The sequence below is a fragment of the Oncorhynchus nerka genome, linkage group LG12, assembly GCF_034236695.1.
Source record: "Oncorhynchus nerka isolate Pitt River linkage group LG12, Oner_Uvic_2.0, whole genome shotgun sequence".
Taxonomy (NCBI): Eukaryota; Metazoa; Chordata; class Actinopteri; order Salmoniformes; family Salmonidae; genus Oncorhynchus; species Oncorhynchus nerka.
The window spans coordinates 23,086,832-23,103,054 of record NC_088407.1 but is presented as its reverse complement, the minus strand read 5'-3'; the positions used below and the strand labels follow the sequence as shown (position 1 = coordinate 23,103,054).

Here is a 16,223-nt window from a genome sequence, read left to right as displayed (position 1 = left end):
CACTGGCTGAGTTTCACATCACACCCTACTGTTACACTACACTGGCTGAGTTTCACATCACACCCTACTGTTACACTACACTGGCTGAGTTTCACATCACACCCTACTGTTACACTACACTGGCTGAGTTTCACATCACACCCTACTGTTACACTACACTGGCTGAGTTTCACATCACACCCTACTGTTACACTACACTGGCTGAGTTTCACATCACATCTACTGTTACACTACACTGGCTGAGTTTCACATCACACCCTACTGTTACACTACACTGGCTGAGTTTCACATCACACCCTACTGTTACACTACACTGGCTGAGTTTCACATCACACCCTACTGTTTCACATCACACCCTACTGTTACACTACACTGGCTGAGTTTCACATCACACCCTACTGTTACACTACACTGGCTGAGTTTCACATCACACCCTACTGTTACACTACACTGGCTGAGTTTCACATCACACCCTACTGTTACACTACACTGGCTGAGTTTCACATCACACCCTACTGTTACACTACACTGGCTGAGTTTCACATCACACCCTACTGTTACACTACACTGGCTCACACTGGCTGAGTTTCACATCACACCCTACTGTTACACTACACTGGCTGAGTTTCACATCACACCCTACTGTTACACTACACTGGCTGAGTTTCACATCACAACCTACTGTTACACTACACTGGCTGAGTTTCACATCACACCCTACTGTTACACTACACTGGCTGAGTTTCACATCACATCCTACTGTTACACTACACTGGCTGAGTTTCATATCACACCCTACTGTTACACTACACTGGCTGAGTTTCATATCACACCCTACTGTTACACTACACTGGCTGAGTTTCACATCACAACCTACTGTTACACTACACTGGCTGAGTTTCATATCACACCCTACTGTTACACTACACTGGCTGAGTTTCATATCACACCCTACTGTTACACTACACTGGCTGAGTTTCATATCACACCCTACTGTTACACTACACTGGCTGAGTTTCATATCACACCCTACTGTTACACTACACTGGCTGAGTTTCACATCACACCCTACTTACACTACACTGGCTGAGTTTCACATCACACCCTACTGTTACACTACACTGGCTGAGTTTCATATCACAACCTACTGTTACACTACACTGGCTGAGTTTCACATCACACCCTACTTACACTACACTGGCTGAGTTTCACATCACACCCTACTGTTACACTACACTGGCTGAGTTTCATATCACAACCTACTGTTACACTACACTGGCTGAGTTTCACATCACACCCTACTGTTACACTACACTGGCTGAGTTTCATATCACACCCTACTGTTACACTACACTGGCTGAGTTTCACATCACACCCTACTGTTACACTACACTGGCTGAGTTTCACATCACACCCTACTGTTACACTACACTGGCTGAGTTTCACATCACACCCTACTGTTACACTACACTGGCTGAGTTTCATATCACACCCTGCTGTTACACTACACTGGCTGAGTTTCATATCACACCCTACTGTTACACTACACTGGCTGAGTTTCACATCACACCCTACTGTTACACTACACTGGCTGAGTTTCACATCACACCCTACTGTTACACTACACTGGCTGAGTTTCATATCACACCCTGCTGTTACACTACACTGGCTGAGTTTCATATCACACCCTACTATTACACTACACTGGCTGAGTTTCACATCACACCCTACTGTTACACTACACTGGCTGAGTTTCACATCACACCCTACTGTTACACTACACTGGCTGAGTTTCACATCACAACCTACTATTACACTACACTGGTTGAATTTATTTACTTAATTACACCATATTCCTTATTGCTCATACAGTATATATGCAACCAAATGTTCCTCTGGTGAAAATTAAGTTTGAACTGAATTATAGTGTATTCATGACACCCTTTTCCCCTATAGTGCCCAACCTTTGACCTGAGTCTGCACCTGTAATGCCATCCTATTCCTCATAGGACTACTGACACATGGCTCTGGTCAAAATGACACTAGACTGGTAACAGAGCCTTATTTGAGACCTTAGACATACAACATTGTTTGAGACTTGGCCACTGAATGGAAAAGGGATTTTGATAAAGGCTCAGGAAAGAATGGAAATGTATTAGACGTGTGACTACTGGGGAATGGAAATGTATTAGACGTGTGACTACTGGGGAATGGAAATGTATTAGACATGTGACTACTGGAGAATGGAAATGTATTAGACATGTGACTACTGGGGAATGGAAATGTATTAGACATGTGACTACTGGAGAATGGAAATGTATTAGACATGTGACTACTGGGGAATGGAAATGTATTAGACATTTGACTAGTGGAGAATGGAAATGTATTAGACATGTGACTACTGGGGAATGGAAATGTATTAGACATGTGACTACTGGAGAATGGAAATGTATTAGACATGTGACTACTGGGGAATGGAAATGTATTAGACATGTGACTACTGGAGAATGGAAATGTATTAGACATGTGACTACTGGAGAATGGAAATGTATTAGACATGTGACTACTGGAGAATGGAAATGTATTAGACATGTGACTACTGGGGAATGGAAATGTATTAGACATGTGACTACTGGGGAATGGAAATGTATTAGACATGTGACTACTGGAGAATGGAAATGTATTAGACATGTGACTACTGGGGAATGGAAATGTATTAGACATGTGACTACTGGGGAATGGAAATGTATTAGACATGTGACTACTGGGGAATGGAAATGTATTAGACATGTGACTACTGGGGAATGGAAATGTATTAGACGTGTGACTACTGGGGAATGGAAATGTATTAGACGTGTGACTAGTGGAGAATGGAAATGTATTAGACATGTGACTACAGGGGAATGGAAATGTATTAGACATGTGACTACTGGGGAATGGAAATGTATTAGACATGTGACTACTGGGGAATGGAAATGTATTAGACATGTGACTACTGGGGAATGGAAATGTATTAGACGTGTGACTAGTGGAGAATGGAAATGTATTAGACATGTGACTACTGGGGAATGGAAATGTATTAGACATGTGACTACTGGGGAATGGAAATGTATTAGACATGTGACTACTGGGGAATGGAAATGTATTAGACATGTGACTACTGGAGAATGGAAATGTATTAGACATGTGACTACTGGGGAATGGAAATGTATTAGACATGTGACTACTGGAGAATGGAAATGTATTAGACATGTGACTACTGGAGAATGGAAATGTATTAGACATGTGACTACTGGGGAATGGAAATGTATTAGACATGTGACTACTGGAGAATGGAAATGTATTAGACATGTGACTACTGGAGAATGGAAATGTATTAGACATGTGACTACTGGGGAATGGAAATGTATTAGACATGTGACTACTGGGGAATGGAAATGTATTAGACATGTGACTACTGGGGAATGGAAATGTATTAGACATGTGACTACTGGGGAATGGAAATGTATTAGACATGTGACTACTGGGGAATGGAAATGTATTAGACATGTGACTACTGGAGAATGGAAATGTATTAGACATGTGACTACTGGGGAATGGAAATGTATTAGACATGTGACTACTGGAGAATGGAAATGTATTAGACATGTGACTACTGGGGAATGGAAATGTATTAGACATGTGACTACTGGGGAATGGAAATGTATTAGACATGTGACTAGTGGAGAATGGAAATGTATTAGACATGTGACTACTGGGGAATGGAAATGTATTAGACATGTGACTACTGGGGAATGGAAATGTATTAGACATGTGACTACTGGAGAATGGAAATGTATTAGACATGTGACTACTGGGGAATGAAATACCCTACAAAATAAAGGTTGTGGCTGTAGAATAGATATGAGCTTAATGAAACCCTCTCTCTTTTTTTCTCTCGGCCAATTCTGTCTTTCTTTTCTCTCTCTCTCTCTCTCTCTCTCTCTCTCTCTCTCTCTCCATCTATCTCCCCTCCTCTCTGTCTCCCCCCCTCTCACTCTCCCTTTCTCCCTCTCTCCCTCTCTCCCTCTCTCCATCCCCTCTGTCAGGTTTTGGCTCTAGTTTCCTGCCCAAAGAGCAGAGTGTGACATCAGCCCCAGAAGTGGTGGTATCCCAGGACTACCAGGCTAGCAGCCAGGTGAGACTGACTGACTGACCTATGTCCTCAAGAGACCTCAAGGGGTTACCCTGCAAACAATAATGAGTCACTAGGACGTCACGAAATGGTCGCCTAAAGTTGTCAGGATGTTGCGTCATGGTCCCCTGGAGGTTTTGTCTAGTTCCCGGTTTGTCCCAGGGCCGTTCCTGACAACGTTTTAGGATGTTCTTGGAATGTTGCGTCATGGTCCCCTGGAGGTTTTTGTCTAATTCCCAGTTTGTCCCGGAGAAGTCACCTGATGGTCGCAATGAAATGTTCTCCTCCTCCAAAACATTTTTACCCAGGGCACACGCACCCTAGTTTCACTACACATCTCCCCTTGTTACTGTTGCTAAGGCCCTGATTGGTGAACCACTGATCCAGTCACAGCTCTTTGTCTTTTGGCAATGCTAGGGACACCCACCCATAAAAAAAAGTGCTTTTAGGATTGTTGGAACAAAGTCTAATGCTGTGTAAATGCTTGAGTTGAATAATACTATTCAACTGAGCATTTTCCACAGCTGGCCAGTAACCTCTTTACATCCAGTACCACACATAGGAGTGATTTATTACTGTCTCCTTATCTCTGAGACACTAACAGCCAGCCAGGCTAAACTCTTCTCTTGTCTGTTTGGGCTCTAAAGGCCTTATCAATCAGCCCCTATCTTAGACACATAGGCTGTGAGAACTGGTTAGAACTGGTTCTTGTTTTTATTATTTTTTCTAAGGAAGTGGAGCCAATTATCTTTTCTCTTTTGTAAGCTGGCCTCCCCCTTGGAGAGGTAAAACAGCTCTGTGTAGATGAAGTATATAAAGACTGTTTGATTTGTAAATAATCAAGTTCCTCCCAGGGACATTTCAGGAGAGTTAACATCCTTGCAATTGCTTGAATAAACTCTTAAAAACAAGCTCTACCTGATCGTTGGAACAAGTTCTTCCTCAACAGTGTTTTGGAACTTAAATATTTGGCACACATATTTACATTGTGTATGTTTGTTCATACATTATTTAACATGTCCTCTCCTGACGGATTTCACCTGTAGGCCTATTCCTACACTTTGCACTTCAAAGTAAACCTCAGCTCTGTTAAAATACACTTAAATTCAGGAGTAACATGAAAACAGAATAATATGCCCCACCATCATTAGACAACTATACTGAAAACCCAATCTCAAATTACTGAAATAAGTTAATTAAATAAATAAGAGAATAGCAGTGCGGGTTGAGAGCTTCAAGTTCCTTGGTGTCCACATCACCAACTATTATGGTCCAAACACACCAAGACAGTCGTGAAGAGGGCACAACAACCACTATTCCCCCTCAGGAGACTGAAAAGAAGTGTCATGGGTCCCCAGATCCTCAAAAGGTTCTACAGCTGCACTATCGAGAGTATACTGACCGGTTGTACCATCGCCTGGTATGGCAACTGCTCGGCATCCGACCGTAAGGCACTGGGGCCAAGCTTCCTGCCATCCAGGACCTCTATACTAAAAATTGTCAAAAACTCCAGCCACCCAAGTCATAGACTGTTTTCTCTGCTACCGTACGGCAAGTAGTACCGGAGCCCCAAGTCAAGGTCCAAAAGGCTCCTTAACAGCTTCTATCCCCCAAGCCATAAGACTGCTGGACAATTAATCAAAATGGCTACCTGGACTATTTACATTGACCCCCCTTTTATTATACTGCTGCTACTCGCTGTTTATTATCTATGCATAGTCACTTTGCCCCTATCTACAGTGCATTCAGAAAGTATTCAGACCCCTTGAATTTTTTCCACATTTTGTTACGTTACAGCCTTATTCTAAAATGTATTAAATCATTTTTTTTGGTCATCAATCTACACACAATGCCCCATAAGGACAAAGCAAAAACAGGTTTTTAGAAATTGTAAACATATATAAAAAATGTAAAACTGAAATATCACATTTACTTAAGTATTTAGATCCTTTACTCAGTACTTTGTTGAAGCACCTTTGACAGAGATAACAGCCTTGAGTCCTCTTGAGTTTGACGCTACAAGCTTGGCACACCTGTATTTTGGGAGTTTCTCCCATTCTTCTCTGCAGATCCTCTCAAGCTCTGTCAGGTTGGATGGGGAGCGTCGCTGCAGAGCTATTTTCAGGTCTCTCCAGAGATTTTCGATCGGGTTCAAGTCCGGGCTCTGGCTGGGCCACTCAAGGACATTGAGAGACTTGTCCCGAAGCCACTCCTGCGTTGTCTTGGCTGTGTGCTAAGGGTTGTTGTCCTGTTGGAAGGTGAACCTTCGCTCCAGTCTGAGGTCGCAAGTGCCCAGGAGCAGGTTTTCATCAAGGATCTCTCTGTTCTTTGCGCCGTACACCTTTCCCTAAATCCTGACAAGTCTCACAGTCCCTGCCTCTGAAACAAATCCCCACAGCATGATGCTGCCACCACCATGCTGGACTCTTTTGTTTTTCTCCAGACGTGGCATTTGGCATTCCGGCCAAAATGTTCAATCTTGGTTTTATCAGACCAGAGAATCATGTCATGTCATGGTCTGAGAGTCTTTTTTGTTACCCTTCCCCAGATCTGTGCCTCGACACAATCCTGTCTCGGAGCTCTACGGACAATTACTTCGACCTCATGCCTTACTTTTTGCTCTGACATGCACTGTCAAATGTAGGGCCTTATATAGACAGATGTGTGCCTTTCCAAGTCTTGTCCAATCAATTGAATTTACCACAGGTGGACTCCAGTCAAGTTGTAGAAACATCTCAAGGAGGATCAATGTAAACAGGATGCACCTGAGCTCAATTTCGAGGCTCATAGAAAATGTGTCTTTTACAGATTCAGTACCTATGGTCCGAAAACCTATGTAAATATGGTATTTATTTTTTTATTTGTTATGGATTTACAAAAATGTCTGAAAATCTGTTTTTGCCTCTCATTAAGTGATATTGTGTGTAGATTGATGAGGGAAAAAATAATTTAATCAGTTTTAGAATAAAGCTGTAATGTAACAAAATGTTGAAAAGGTCAAGGGGCCTGAATACTTTCTGAATGCACTTTACATGTACATATTACCTCATATACCTCGATTAACCTGTACCCCCACACATTGACTCGGTACCGGTATCCAATTGTATATAGCTTCCTTATTGTTATTCTATTGTGTTTCTTTTTTTACTTGAGTTTAGTTCATAAATATTTTCCTAACTCTTCTTTTCTTAAAACTGCATTGTTGGGCTTGTAAGTAAGCATTTCACAGTAAATTCTACACCTGTTGTATTCGCAACATGTGACGAATAAAATTTGATTTGATTGATTTGAGATGGCACTCTTTTGTTAAGTGCACATTTGTATTATAGGTACTGAATGTGTAGAAGACTTCAGAGAAAGCTACAGACTTTGTGGTACAGCAGCAGAAATCCCAGGTGGGGTCATATTGTAAAGTCAGTACTAAGTAATCATGTCAAATGTAATCATATTGTCATTTATTAAAGGTTTTTATACTATTTTAGCTGGACAGCGTACCACTTACCTTAAAACACCCATACTATTTCATCACTTTATAATGGGACACCTGCGACCATCACCTGACAAAAATCTCCAGGGGACCATGACACAAGAATGTTCAGGGGACCATGACACAATGTCCCAAGAACGTGCTAAAAACGTCCTCGGGGACATCCCAGGACAGACCGGGGGGTAGACAAAACCTCCAGGGCACCATGTCACAACGTCCCAAGAACTTCCTCGGGGACGTACCTGGGACGAACCGGTAACTAGAAAAAACCTCCATGGGACCATGACATGACCATAGCTCACAACCACATGACTGTACCTGTATCTCCTCAGGTGTTCCATGAGTGTTTCCTGAATCCGTGTCAGAACAGGGGCACGTGTGAGGAGGTGGGGGCGGGATACGTGTGCACCTGTCTACCTGGTTTCACAGGTAAACTAAAACAGTTATGAATGGAATGAAAAGAGAACTTCCACATGTCACCGTGTTCTTCTGTCCCTCTCCTCGCCCCAACCTGGGCATGAATCAGGGACTCTCTGCACACATGAACAACCCTCGAAGCACCATGACCTATGTTGTCAAAAGAGCCAAGGCCCTTGCAGAGCAAGTGACATCACCGATTAAAACACCGCTAACCAGCTAGCCATATCACACCGGTTACACACACACTTAAGCTTTCAGTCAAACAATGATCATTAGAGCAATGAGAAGTTAATATTAGTTATAAACTGGGTGGTTCGAGCACTGAATGCTGATTGGCTGACAGCTGTGGTATATCACACCGTATACCACGGGTTTGACAAACTTCTATTTTTACTGCTCTAATAACCTTGGTAACCAGTTTATAATACTAATAAGGCACCACTGGGGTTTGTGATATATGGCCAATATAGCACGGCTAAGGGCTGTGTCCATGTATCACATCACCTTGGCAGTTGGTAAGTTGTCTTATATCACTGTGACGATGTGTTTCTCTCTCAGGGGCTAAGTGTGAGAGTGACATAGATGAGTGTGACTCGGCACCCTGTCAGAATGACGGTCTCTGTAAGGATGGCATGGGAGACTTCCTCTGTCAGTGTAGACCTGGCTTTGTAGGTATGGAGACGTCACAACAACTACACACTGTCCTCCACATCATGACTGTCCACTGTCCTCCACGTCATGACTGTCCACTGTCCTCCACGTCATGTCTGTCCACTGTCCTCCACGTCATGTCTGTCCACTGTCCTCCACGTCATGTCTGTCCACTGTCCTCCATGTCATGACTGTCCACTGTCCTCCACGTCATGACTGTCCACTGTCCTCCATGTCATGACTGTCCACTGTCCTCCACTTCATGTCTGTCCACTGTCCTCCACGTCATGACTGTCCACTGTCCTCCATGTCATGACTGTCCACTGTCCTCCATGTCATGTCTGTCCACTGTCCTCCACTTCATGTCTGTCCACTGTCCTCCACGTCATGACTGTCCACTGTGCTCCACGTCATAACTGTCCACTGTCCTCCACATCATGACTGTCCACTGTCCTCCATGTCATGACTGTCCTCCGTTCTCCACGTCATGACTGTCCACTGTCCTCCATGTCATGACTGTCCTCCGTCCTCCACGTCATGACTGTCCACTGTCCTCCACGTCATGACTGTCCACTGTCCTCCACACAGACACATCTTCTTTGAGGATTTGTCAGACATTCAGTAGCCTGGGTGCTGTAATCTGTTTCTGCTTTGCCAAAACCTTTGTCTGGCAACAAGGCTGCATTTAGTACTATTTGATGGCAGATGTGTGTATATGACTGACTGCTGGTCCTCTGTCCTGTCCCAGGTTCTCTGTGCGAGGCAGAGGTGAATGAGTGTAGCTCCTTCCCCTGTCTGAACGAGGGAGTGTGTGTGGACGAGATCAACCAGTACACCTGCAGCTGTGCTGACGGCTTCACAGGTGGGATCACTCTTCCTCGCCTCCCTACCAGACTCCTCGGGCACTGCAGTTACCTGTATTCATAATTGCATGAACATTGCATGAATATACTGCAGAGGCAGCCCCTTAAACATTTAAATTAAACCATGCATTTGTAATAATCACAACTACTGCAGAAGCGAACACGTGTAAAATGATCACATGGCAAATTATTTTTTTAATTTAAAACTATAATTATCATAATATGCCAAATAAAAATATTGTACTGCTAAAGGCAAAACCTACAAAACATCCACAAACAAATGCTTTAATTTATACAGCAAACATGCAATGCCAGCAATGGAATGAATTGAGTTCTCCAGTACTCACGCAATAAGGCGTTATGATCAAAAACATGATATTTTGCCTTGTGATCAACAATACGACAACATCTTCAACCAGAGGGGACTGCTCCACTCAGTTTAGTGGCACCAAATTTGGCCAGACAGCTGGATTCTGGAACACCCTGCCAACCAGTGTGAGAGAGTGCTGTACTTTTGTTATATGTAGCTTATAGGCAAACCAGTCATGTGAACACTAAGACATTGTGACTCTTAAGATGTTACATACTGTAGGACCAAGGGACAATGAAAACTCTGATGTAACTTTATCAATATAGTGTCTATTGTTGTATATTTGGGTTATTAGATATTTGTATATCTATATATATCTCTCTCTCTTTCTCTCTCTCTCTCTCATATATATATATATAAATATACACTACCGTTCAAAAGTTTGGGGTCACTTAGAAATGTCCTTGTTTTTGAAAGAAAAGCACATTTGTCCATTAAAATAACATCAAATTGATCAGAAATACAGTGTAGACATTGTTAATGTTGTAAATGACTATTGTTGCTGGAAACGGCTGATTTTGAATGGAATATCTACATAGGTGTACAGAGGCCCATTATCAGTAAACATCACCCCTGTGTTCCAATGGCACGTTGTGCTAGCTAATCCAACTTTATCATTTTAAAAGGCTAATTGATCATTAGAAAAGCTTTTTGCATTTATGTTAGCACAGCTGAAAACTGTTGTACTGATTTAATATGCAATAAAACTGGCCTTCTTTAGACTAGCTAAGTATCTGGAGCATCAGCATTTGTGGGTTTGGTTACAAGCTCAAAATGGCCAGAAACAAAGACCTTTCTTCTGAAACGTGTCAATCTATTCTTGTTCTGAGAAATGAAGGCTATTCCATGCGAGAAATTGCCAAGAAACTGAAGATCTCGTACAATGCTGTGTACTACTCCCTTCACAGAACAGCACAAACTGGCTCTAACCAGAATAGAAAGAGGAGGGGGAGGCCCCGGTGGGCAACTGAGCAAGAGGACAAGTACATTAGAGTGTCTAGTTTGAGAAACAGACACCTCACAAGTCCTCAACTGGCAGGTTCATTAAATAGTACCAGCAAAACACCAGTCTCAACGTCAACAGTGAAGAGGTGACTCCGGGATGCTGGCCTTCTAGGCAGAGTTCCTCTGTCCAGTGTCTGTGTTCTTTTGCCCATCTTAATATTTTCTTTTTATTGGCCAGTCTGAGATATGTCTTTTTCTGCCTAGAAGGCCAGCATCCTGAAGTAGCCTCTTCACTGTTGGCGTTGAGACTGGTGTTTTGCGGGTACTATTTAATGAACCTGCCAGTTGAGGACTTGTGAGGCATCTGTTTCTCAAACTAGACACTCGAATGTGTCATCCATTCACCTACTCTGCGTCTCACAAAGACACAATGCGATGGCATGTTGTGCATGGTCCCTGAGAAATAAACAAAGAAATACATCTGATCTTTTTCCTTTCTGTCTTCTAGGTTCCCGTTGTGAGCTGGAGATAGATGAGTGTCTGTCCAGTCCGTGTCTGAACGGGGGTGTGTGTGACGACCTGATGGGGGGGTACTCCTGCACCTGCCTCCCGGGCTACTCTGGTTACCGCTGTGAGGTCAACGTGAATGAGTGTAACAGCGCCCCCTGTCTGAATGGAGGGACATGTCAGGACGCGGTCAACAACTTCAGGTAACAAGAAGGAACAGCTGACTGCTGTCAACCAACTAAGCAGTGGTGTACTTTTATTTATTTATTTATTTATTTATTATATATAATATTTTGCATATTTATGTTTTATTTATGTGGAAAATATGTGTTGAATTGTTTTCAAACTTGAGATTTTAGTGAAATATGGGTGGGACTTCAGTCAGTTATTCAGCATTTGTAAGGCTTAAAATAATATGATTGTGTATGAAGTGCACTGAACAGGTATATATGACAGTCTTCTCTCTCTGTATGCAGGTGTCAGTGTGTGGAGGGCTACCGTGGCAGGCTGTGCCAGGTGGATGTTGATGAGTGTCAGGCTAACCTTTGTATCAACGGGGCCACCTGTATAGACGGACCGGGTTCCTACACCTGCCGCTGCCCTCCTGGGTTCAACGGAAGCAGGTGTGAGACAGGTATAGACGCCATGGAGGAGGAGTAGAGAGGGGGATGAGTGGAGGAGGGGTAGAGAGAGGGGGATGAGTGGGAGAGGGGGTGAGTGGAGGAGGGGTAGAGAGAGGGGGATGAGTGGAGGAGGGATAGAGAGAGGGGGATGAGTGGAGGAGGGGTAGAGAGAGGGGGATGAGTGGGAGAGGGGGTGAGTGGAGGAGGGGTAGAGAGAGGGGGACGAGTGGAGGAGGGATAGAGAGAGGGGGATGAGTGGGAGAGGGGGATGAGTGGAGGAGGGGTAGAGAGAGGGGGATGAGTGGAGGAGGGATAGAGAGAGGGGGATGAGTGGGAGAGGGGGATGAGTGGAGGAGGGGTAGAGAGAGGGGGACGAGTGGAGGAGGGATAGAGAGAGGGGGATGAGTGGGAGAGGGGGATGAGTCGAGGAGGGGTAGAGAGAGGGGGACGAGTGGAGGAGGGATAGAGAGAGGGGGATGAGTGGGAGAGGGGGATGAGTGGAGGAGGGGTAGAGAGAGGGGGATGAGTGGAGGAGGGGTAGAGAGAGGAGCATGAGTGTATAAATGTTGGTACAATTTGAAGTTATTAAAATAACAAGTAGAAATAAATAAAAAGCTATTGCTGGAACCAACGAGTCTGTTGCTCAACCAGGAGTGGTTTATTTTTCTTACCGAAATGATTCAACAGAAAGGATCCTTTGTTGGGAGCACAAGCAGTAGAAAAGTACATGTGAGGTTTCACTACTCATTGGAGGAAATTGCTTTCTTAAAGTTTGATTTCACAGCCTAATGGACTGGTCTGGTTCTTTTTTCTGGATCAATATCTATTTAATATGAATCAACAACTGCTCCTTTACTTAAAATCTATTTTCATACACACATCATTTCTGGCCCAAAACACTTTTTCTCCTTCTAACCTCAATGACCTGGAAACTGCTCTTCCTATTTACACCTAAAACTTTTTCATAATAATTGTAATATTTTTTTCACTCGTTTACTGCCTAAACATTCTCTTCCCTTCAGAGATGTCGACTTCATTCAACCTGGATTTCGAGGTATCGGGTATCCATGGTTATGTAATGATGGACGGGGTGATGCCTGCGCTGACGGAGATCACGTGTACGTTCTGGATGAGGTCATCAGACACCACCAACTACGGCACGCCCATCTCCTACGCCGTGGAGGAAAGTGACAACGCCTTCCTGCTCACAGACTACAACGGGTCAGTACTGACACACACATACAGGGGAACCTACATGTTCATGCATGACTAGGGAGAGTGACTAGGATGGATATTTGTTTGTTTCTGTATTTGGAACTAGTTGTTATTCTAGTCCACACAAAATGCTTTCTCTCTCTCTCTCATTCTCTCTCTCTCTCTCTCTCTCCCTCTCTCTCTCTCTCTCTCTCTCTCATTCTCTCATTCTCTCTCTCTCTCTCTCATTCTCTCTCTCTCTCTCTCCCTCCCTCTCTCTCTCTCTCTCTCTCTCTCTCATTCTCTCATTCTCTCTCTCTCTCTCTCTCTCTCTCTCTCATTCTCTCTCTCTCATTCTCTCTCTCTCTCTCTCTCTCTCTCATTCTCTCATTCTCTCATTCTCTCTCTCTCGCTCTCTCTCTCTCTCTCTCTCTCTCTCTCATTCTCTCTCTCATTCTCTCTCTCTCTCTCATTCTCTCATTCTCTCATTCTCTCTCTCTCTCTCTCTCTCTCTCTCTCTCTCTCTCTCTCTCTCTCTCTCTCTCTCTCTCTCTCTCTCTCTCTCTCTCTCTCTCTCTCTCTCTCTCTCTCTCTCTCATTATCTCTCTCTCTCTCTCTCTCTCTCTCTCTCTCTCTCTCTCTATCTCTCTTTCTCCCCTCTCTCTCTCTCTCTCTCTCTCTCTCTCTCTCTCTCTCTCTCTCTCTCTCTCCCCAGGTGGGTCCTATACATCAATGGTAAGGACAAGATCACAGACTGCCCGGCGGTCAACACGGGCCAGTGGCACCACATTGGGGTGTCATGGCGAAGCTGGGACGGGGACTGGAGGGTCTATATCAACGGAAACCCCTCAGACGGAGGGAAAGGCCTGTCCGTGGGCAGCACCATCCCAGGTGTAGTGCTATCCTGCTCATTCTACTGTATCATCTTAGTACCTCATTGAGTCCTCATTGTCTGCTGCTTAATAGTATCTACATGTGTCAAAAAGTAGAATAATGCTATTTTGCGGGTCTTAATGAAGTAATAGCAATGAGGTTTTGACATCTTTTAGGCTGATTTCATAGAACTCAAAGACTAGTGGTTAACCTCTGAACCTTGACCCTGCCCTGCAGGTGGAGGGGCACTGGTGCTGGGCCAGGACCAGGACCAGAGGGGTGAAGGTTTTAACCCCGTGGAGTCCTTCGTGGGGTCCCTCAGCCAGCTCCACATCTGGGACAGAGTTCTGGACCCACAACAAGTAAATCACACTGACACACACACATTCGGACTGTCCTACTGCTTTATAACATGACACACACACACATTCGGACTGTCCTACTGCTTTATAACCTGAAACACACACACATTCGGACTGTCCTACTGCTTTATAACCTGAAACACACACACATTCAGACTGTCCTACTGCTTTATAACCTGAAACACACACACATTCAGACTGTCCTACTGCTTTATAACCTGAAACACACACACATTCAGACTGTCCTACTGCTTTATAACCTGACACACACACATTCAGACTGTCCTACTGCTTTATAACCTGAAACACACACACATTCAGACTGTCCTACTGCTTTATAACCTGACACACACACACATTCAGACTGTCCTACTGCTTTATAACCTGAAACACACACACAGTCGACAGTCAACATCAAATCCAATCAAATTGTATTGGTCACATACACATGGTTAGCAGATGTTAATGCGAGTGTAGCGAAATGCTTGTGCTTCTAGTTCCGACAGTGCAGTAATATCTAACAAGTAATCTAACAATTCCCCAACTACCTAATACACACAAGTCTAAAGGGGTGAATGAGAATATGTACATATAAATATATGGATGAGCGATGGCTGAGCGGCATAGGCAAGATGCAGTAGATGGTATATAATACAGTATGTACATGTGATATGAATAATGTAAGATATGTAAACATTATTAAAGAGGCATTGTTTAAAGTGACTAGTCATCCATTTATTAAAGTGGCCAGTGATTGGGTCTCAATGTTGGCAGCAGCCTCTCTGAGTTAGTGATTGCTGTTTAGCAGTCTGATGCCCTTGAGATAGAAGCTGTTTTTCAGTCTCTCGGGCCCAGCTTTGATGCACCTGTACTGACCTCTCCTTCTAGATGGTAGCGGTGTGAACAGTGGCTCGGGTAGTTATTGTCCTTGATGATCTTTTTGACCTTACTGTGACATCGGGTGCTGTAGGTGTCATGGAGGGCAGGTAGTTTGCCCCCGGTGATGAGTTGTGCAGACCTCATTTCCCTCTGGAGAGCCTTGCGGTTGAGGGCGGTGCAGTTGCCATATGCTCTCGATTGGGCATCTGTAAAAGTTTGTCAGGGTTTTGGATGACAAGCAAAATTTCTTCAGCCTCCTGAGGTTGAAGAGGCGCTGTTGCGTCTTCTTCACAACACTGCCTGTGTGGGTGGACCATTTAGGTTAGCCTGTGATGTGTTGGCTGGGGAACTTAAAACTTTCCACCTTCTCCACTGCTGTCCCTTCAATGTGGATAGGAGGGAGCTCCCTCTGCTGTTTCCTGAAGTCCACGATCATCTCTTGTGTTTTGTTGTCATTGAGTGAGAGGTTGTTTTCCTGACACCACACTCCGAGGGCCCTCACCTCTTCCCTGTAGGCTCTCTCGTCGTTGTTGGTAATCAAGCCCACTATTGTTGTGTCGTCTGTAAACTTGATGATTGAGTTGGTGGCATGCATGACCACGCAGGCATGGGTGAACAGGGAGTACAGGAGGGGGCTGAGCACACACCCTTGTGGGGCCCCAGTGTTGAGGGTCAGCGAAGTGGAGATGTTGTTTCCTACATTCACCACCTGGGGGTTGCCCGTCAGAAAGTCTAGGACCCAATTGCACAGGGCAGTTGAGACCCAGGGCCTCCAGCTTGATGATGAGCTTGGAGGGTACTATGGTGTTGAAAGCTGAGCTGTAGTCAATGAACAGCATTCTTACATAGGTATTCCTCTTGTCCAGATGGGATCC

The 16,223-nt window shown here is 44.1% G+C and overlaps 1 protein-coding gene across 1 annotated transcript in view; it reads left to right on the top strand.

Moving 5' to 3' along the window:
• The window catches only part of LOC115117450 (sushi, von Willebrand factor type A, EGF and pentraxin domain-containing protein 1-like), a 98,552-nt gene that overhangs the window by 40,598 nt on the left and 41,731 nt on the right, over positions 1–16,223 (top strand). The window contains exons 18-26 of the mRNA XM_065024990.1: positions 4,089–4,177; positions 7,994–8,090; positions 8,640–8,753; positions 9,481–9,594; positions 11,419–11,620; positions 11,894–12,051; positions 13,063–13,261; positions 13,950–14,125; positions 14,345–14,469. Of these exons, the coding sequence (XP_064881062.1) occupies positions 4,089–4,177; positions 7,994–8,090; positions 8,640–8,753; positions 9,481–9,594; positions 11,419–11,620; positions 11,894–12,051; positions 13,063–13,261; positions 13,950–14,125; positions 14,345–14,469 (1,274 nt within the window). The remainder of the gene's footprint in view (positions 1–4,088; positions 4,178–7,993; positions 8,091–8,639; positions 8,754–9,480; positions 9,595–11,418; positions 11,621–11,893; positions 12,052–13,062; positions 13,262–13,949; positions 14,126–14,344; positions 14,470–16,223) is intronic.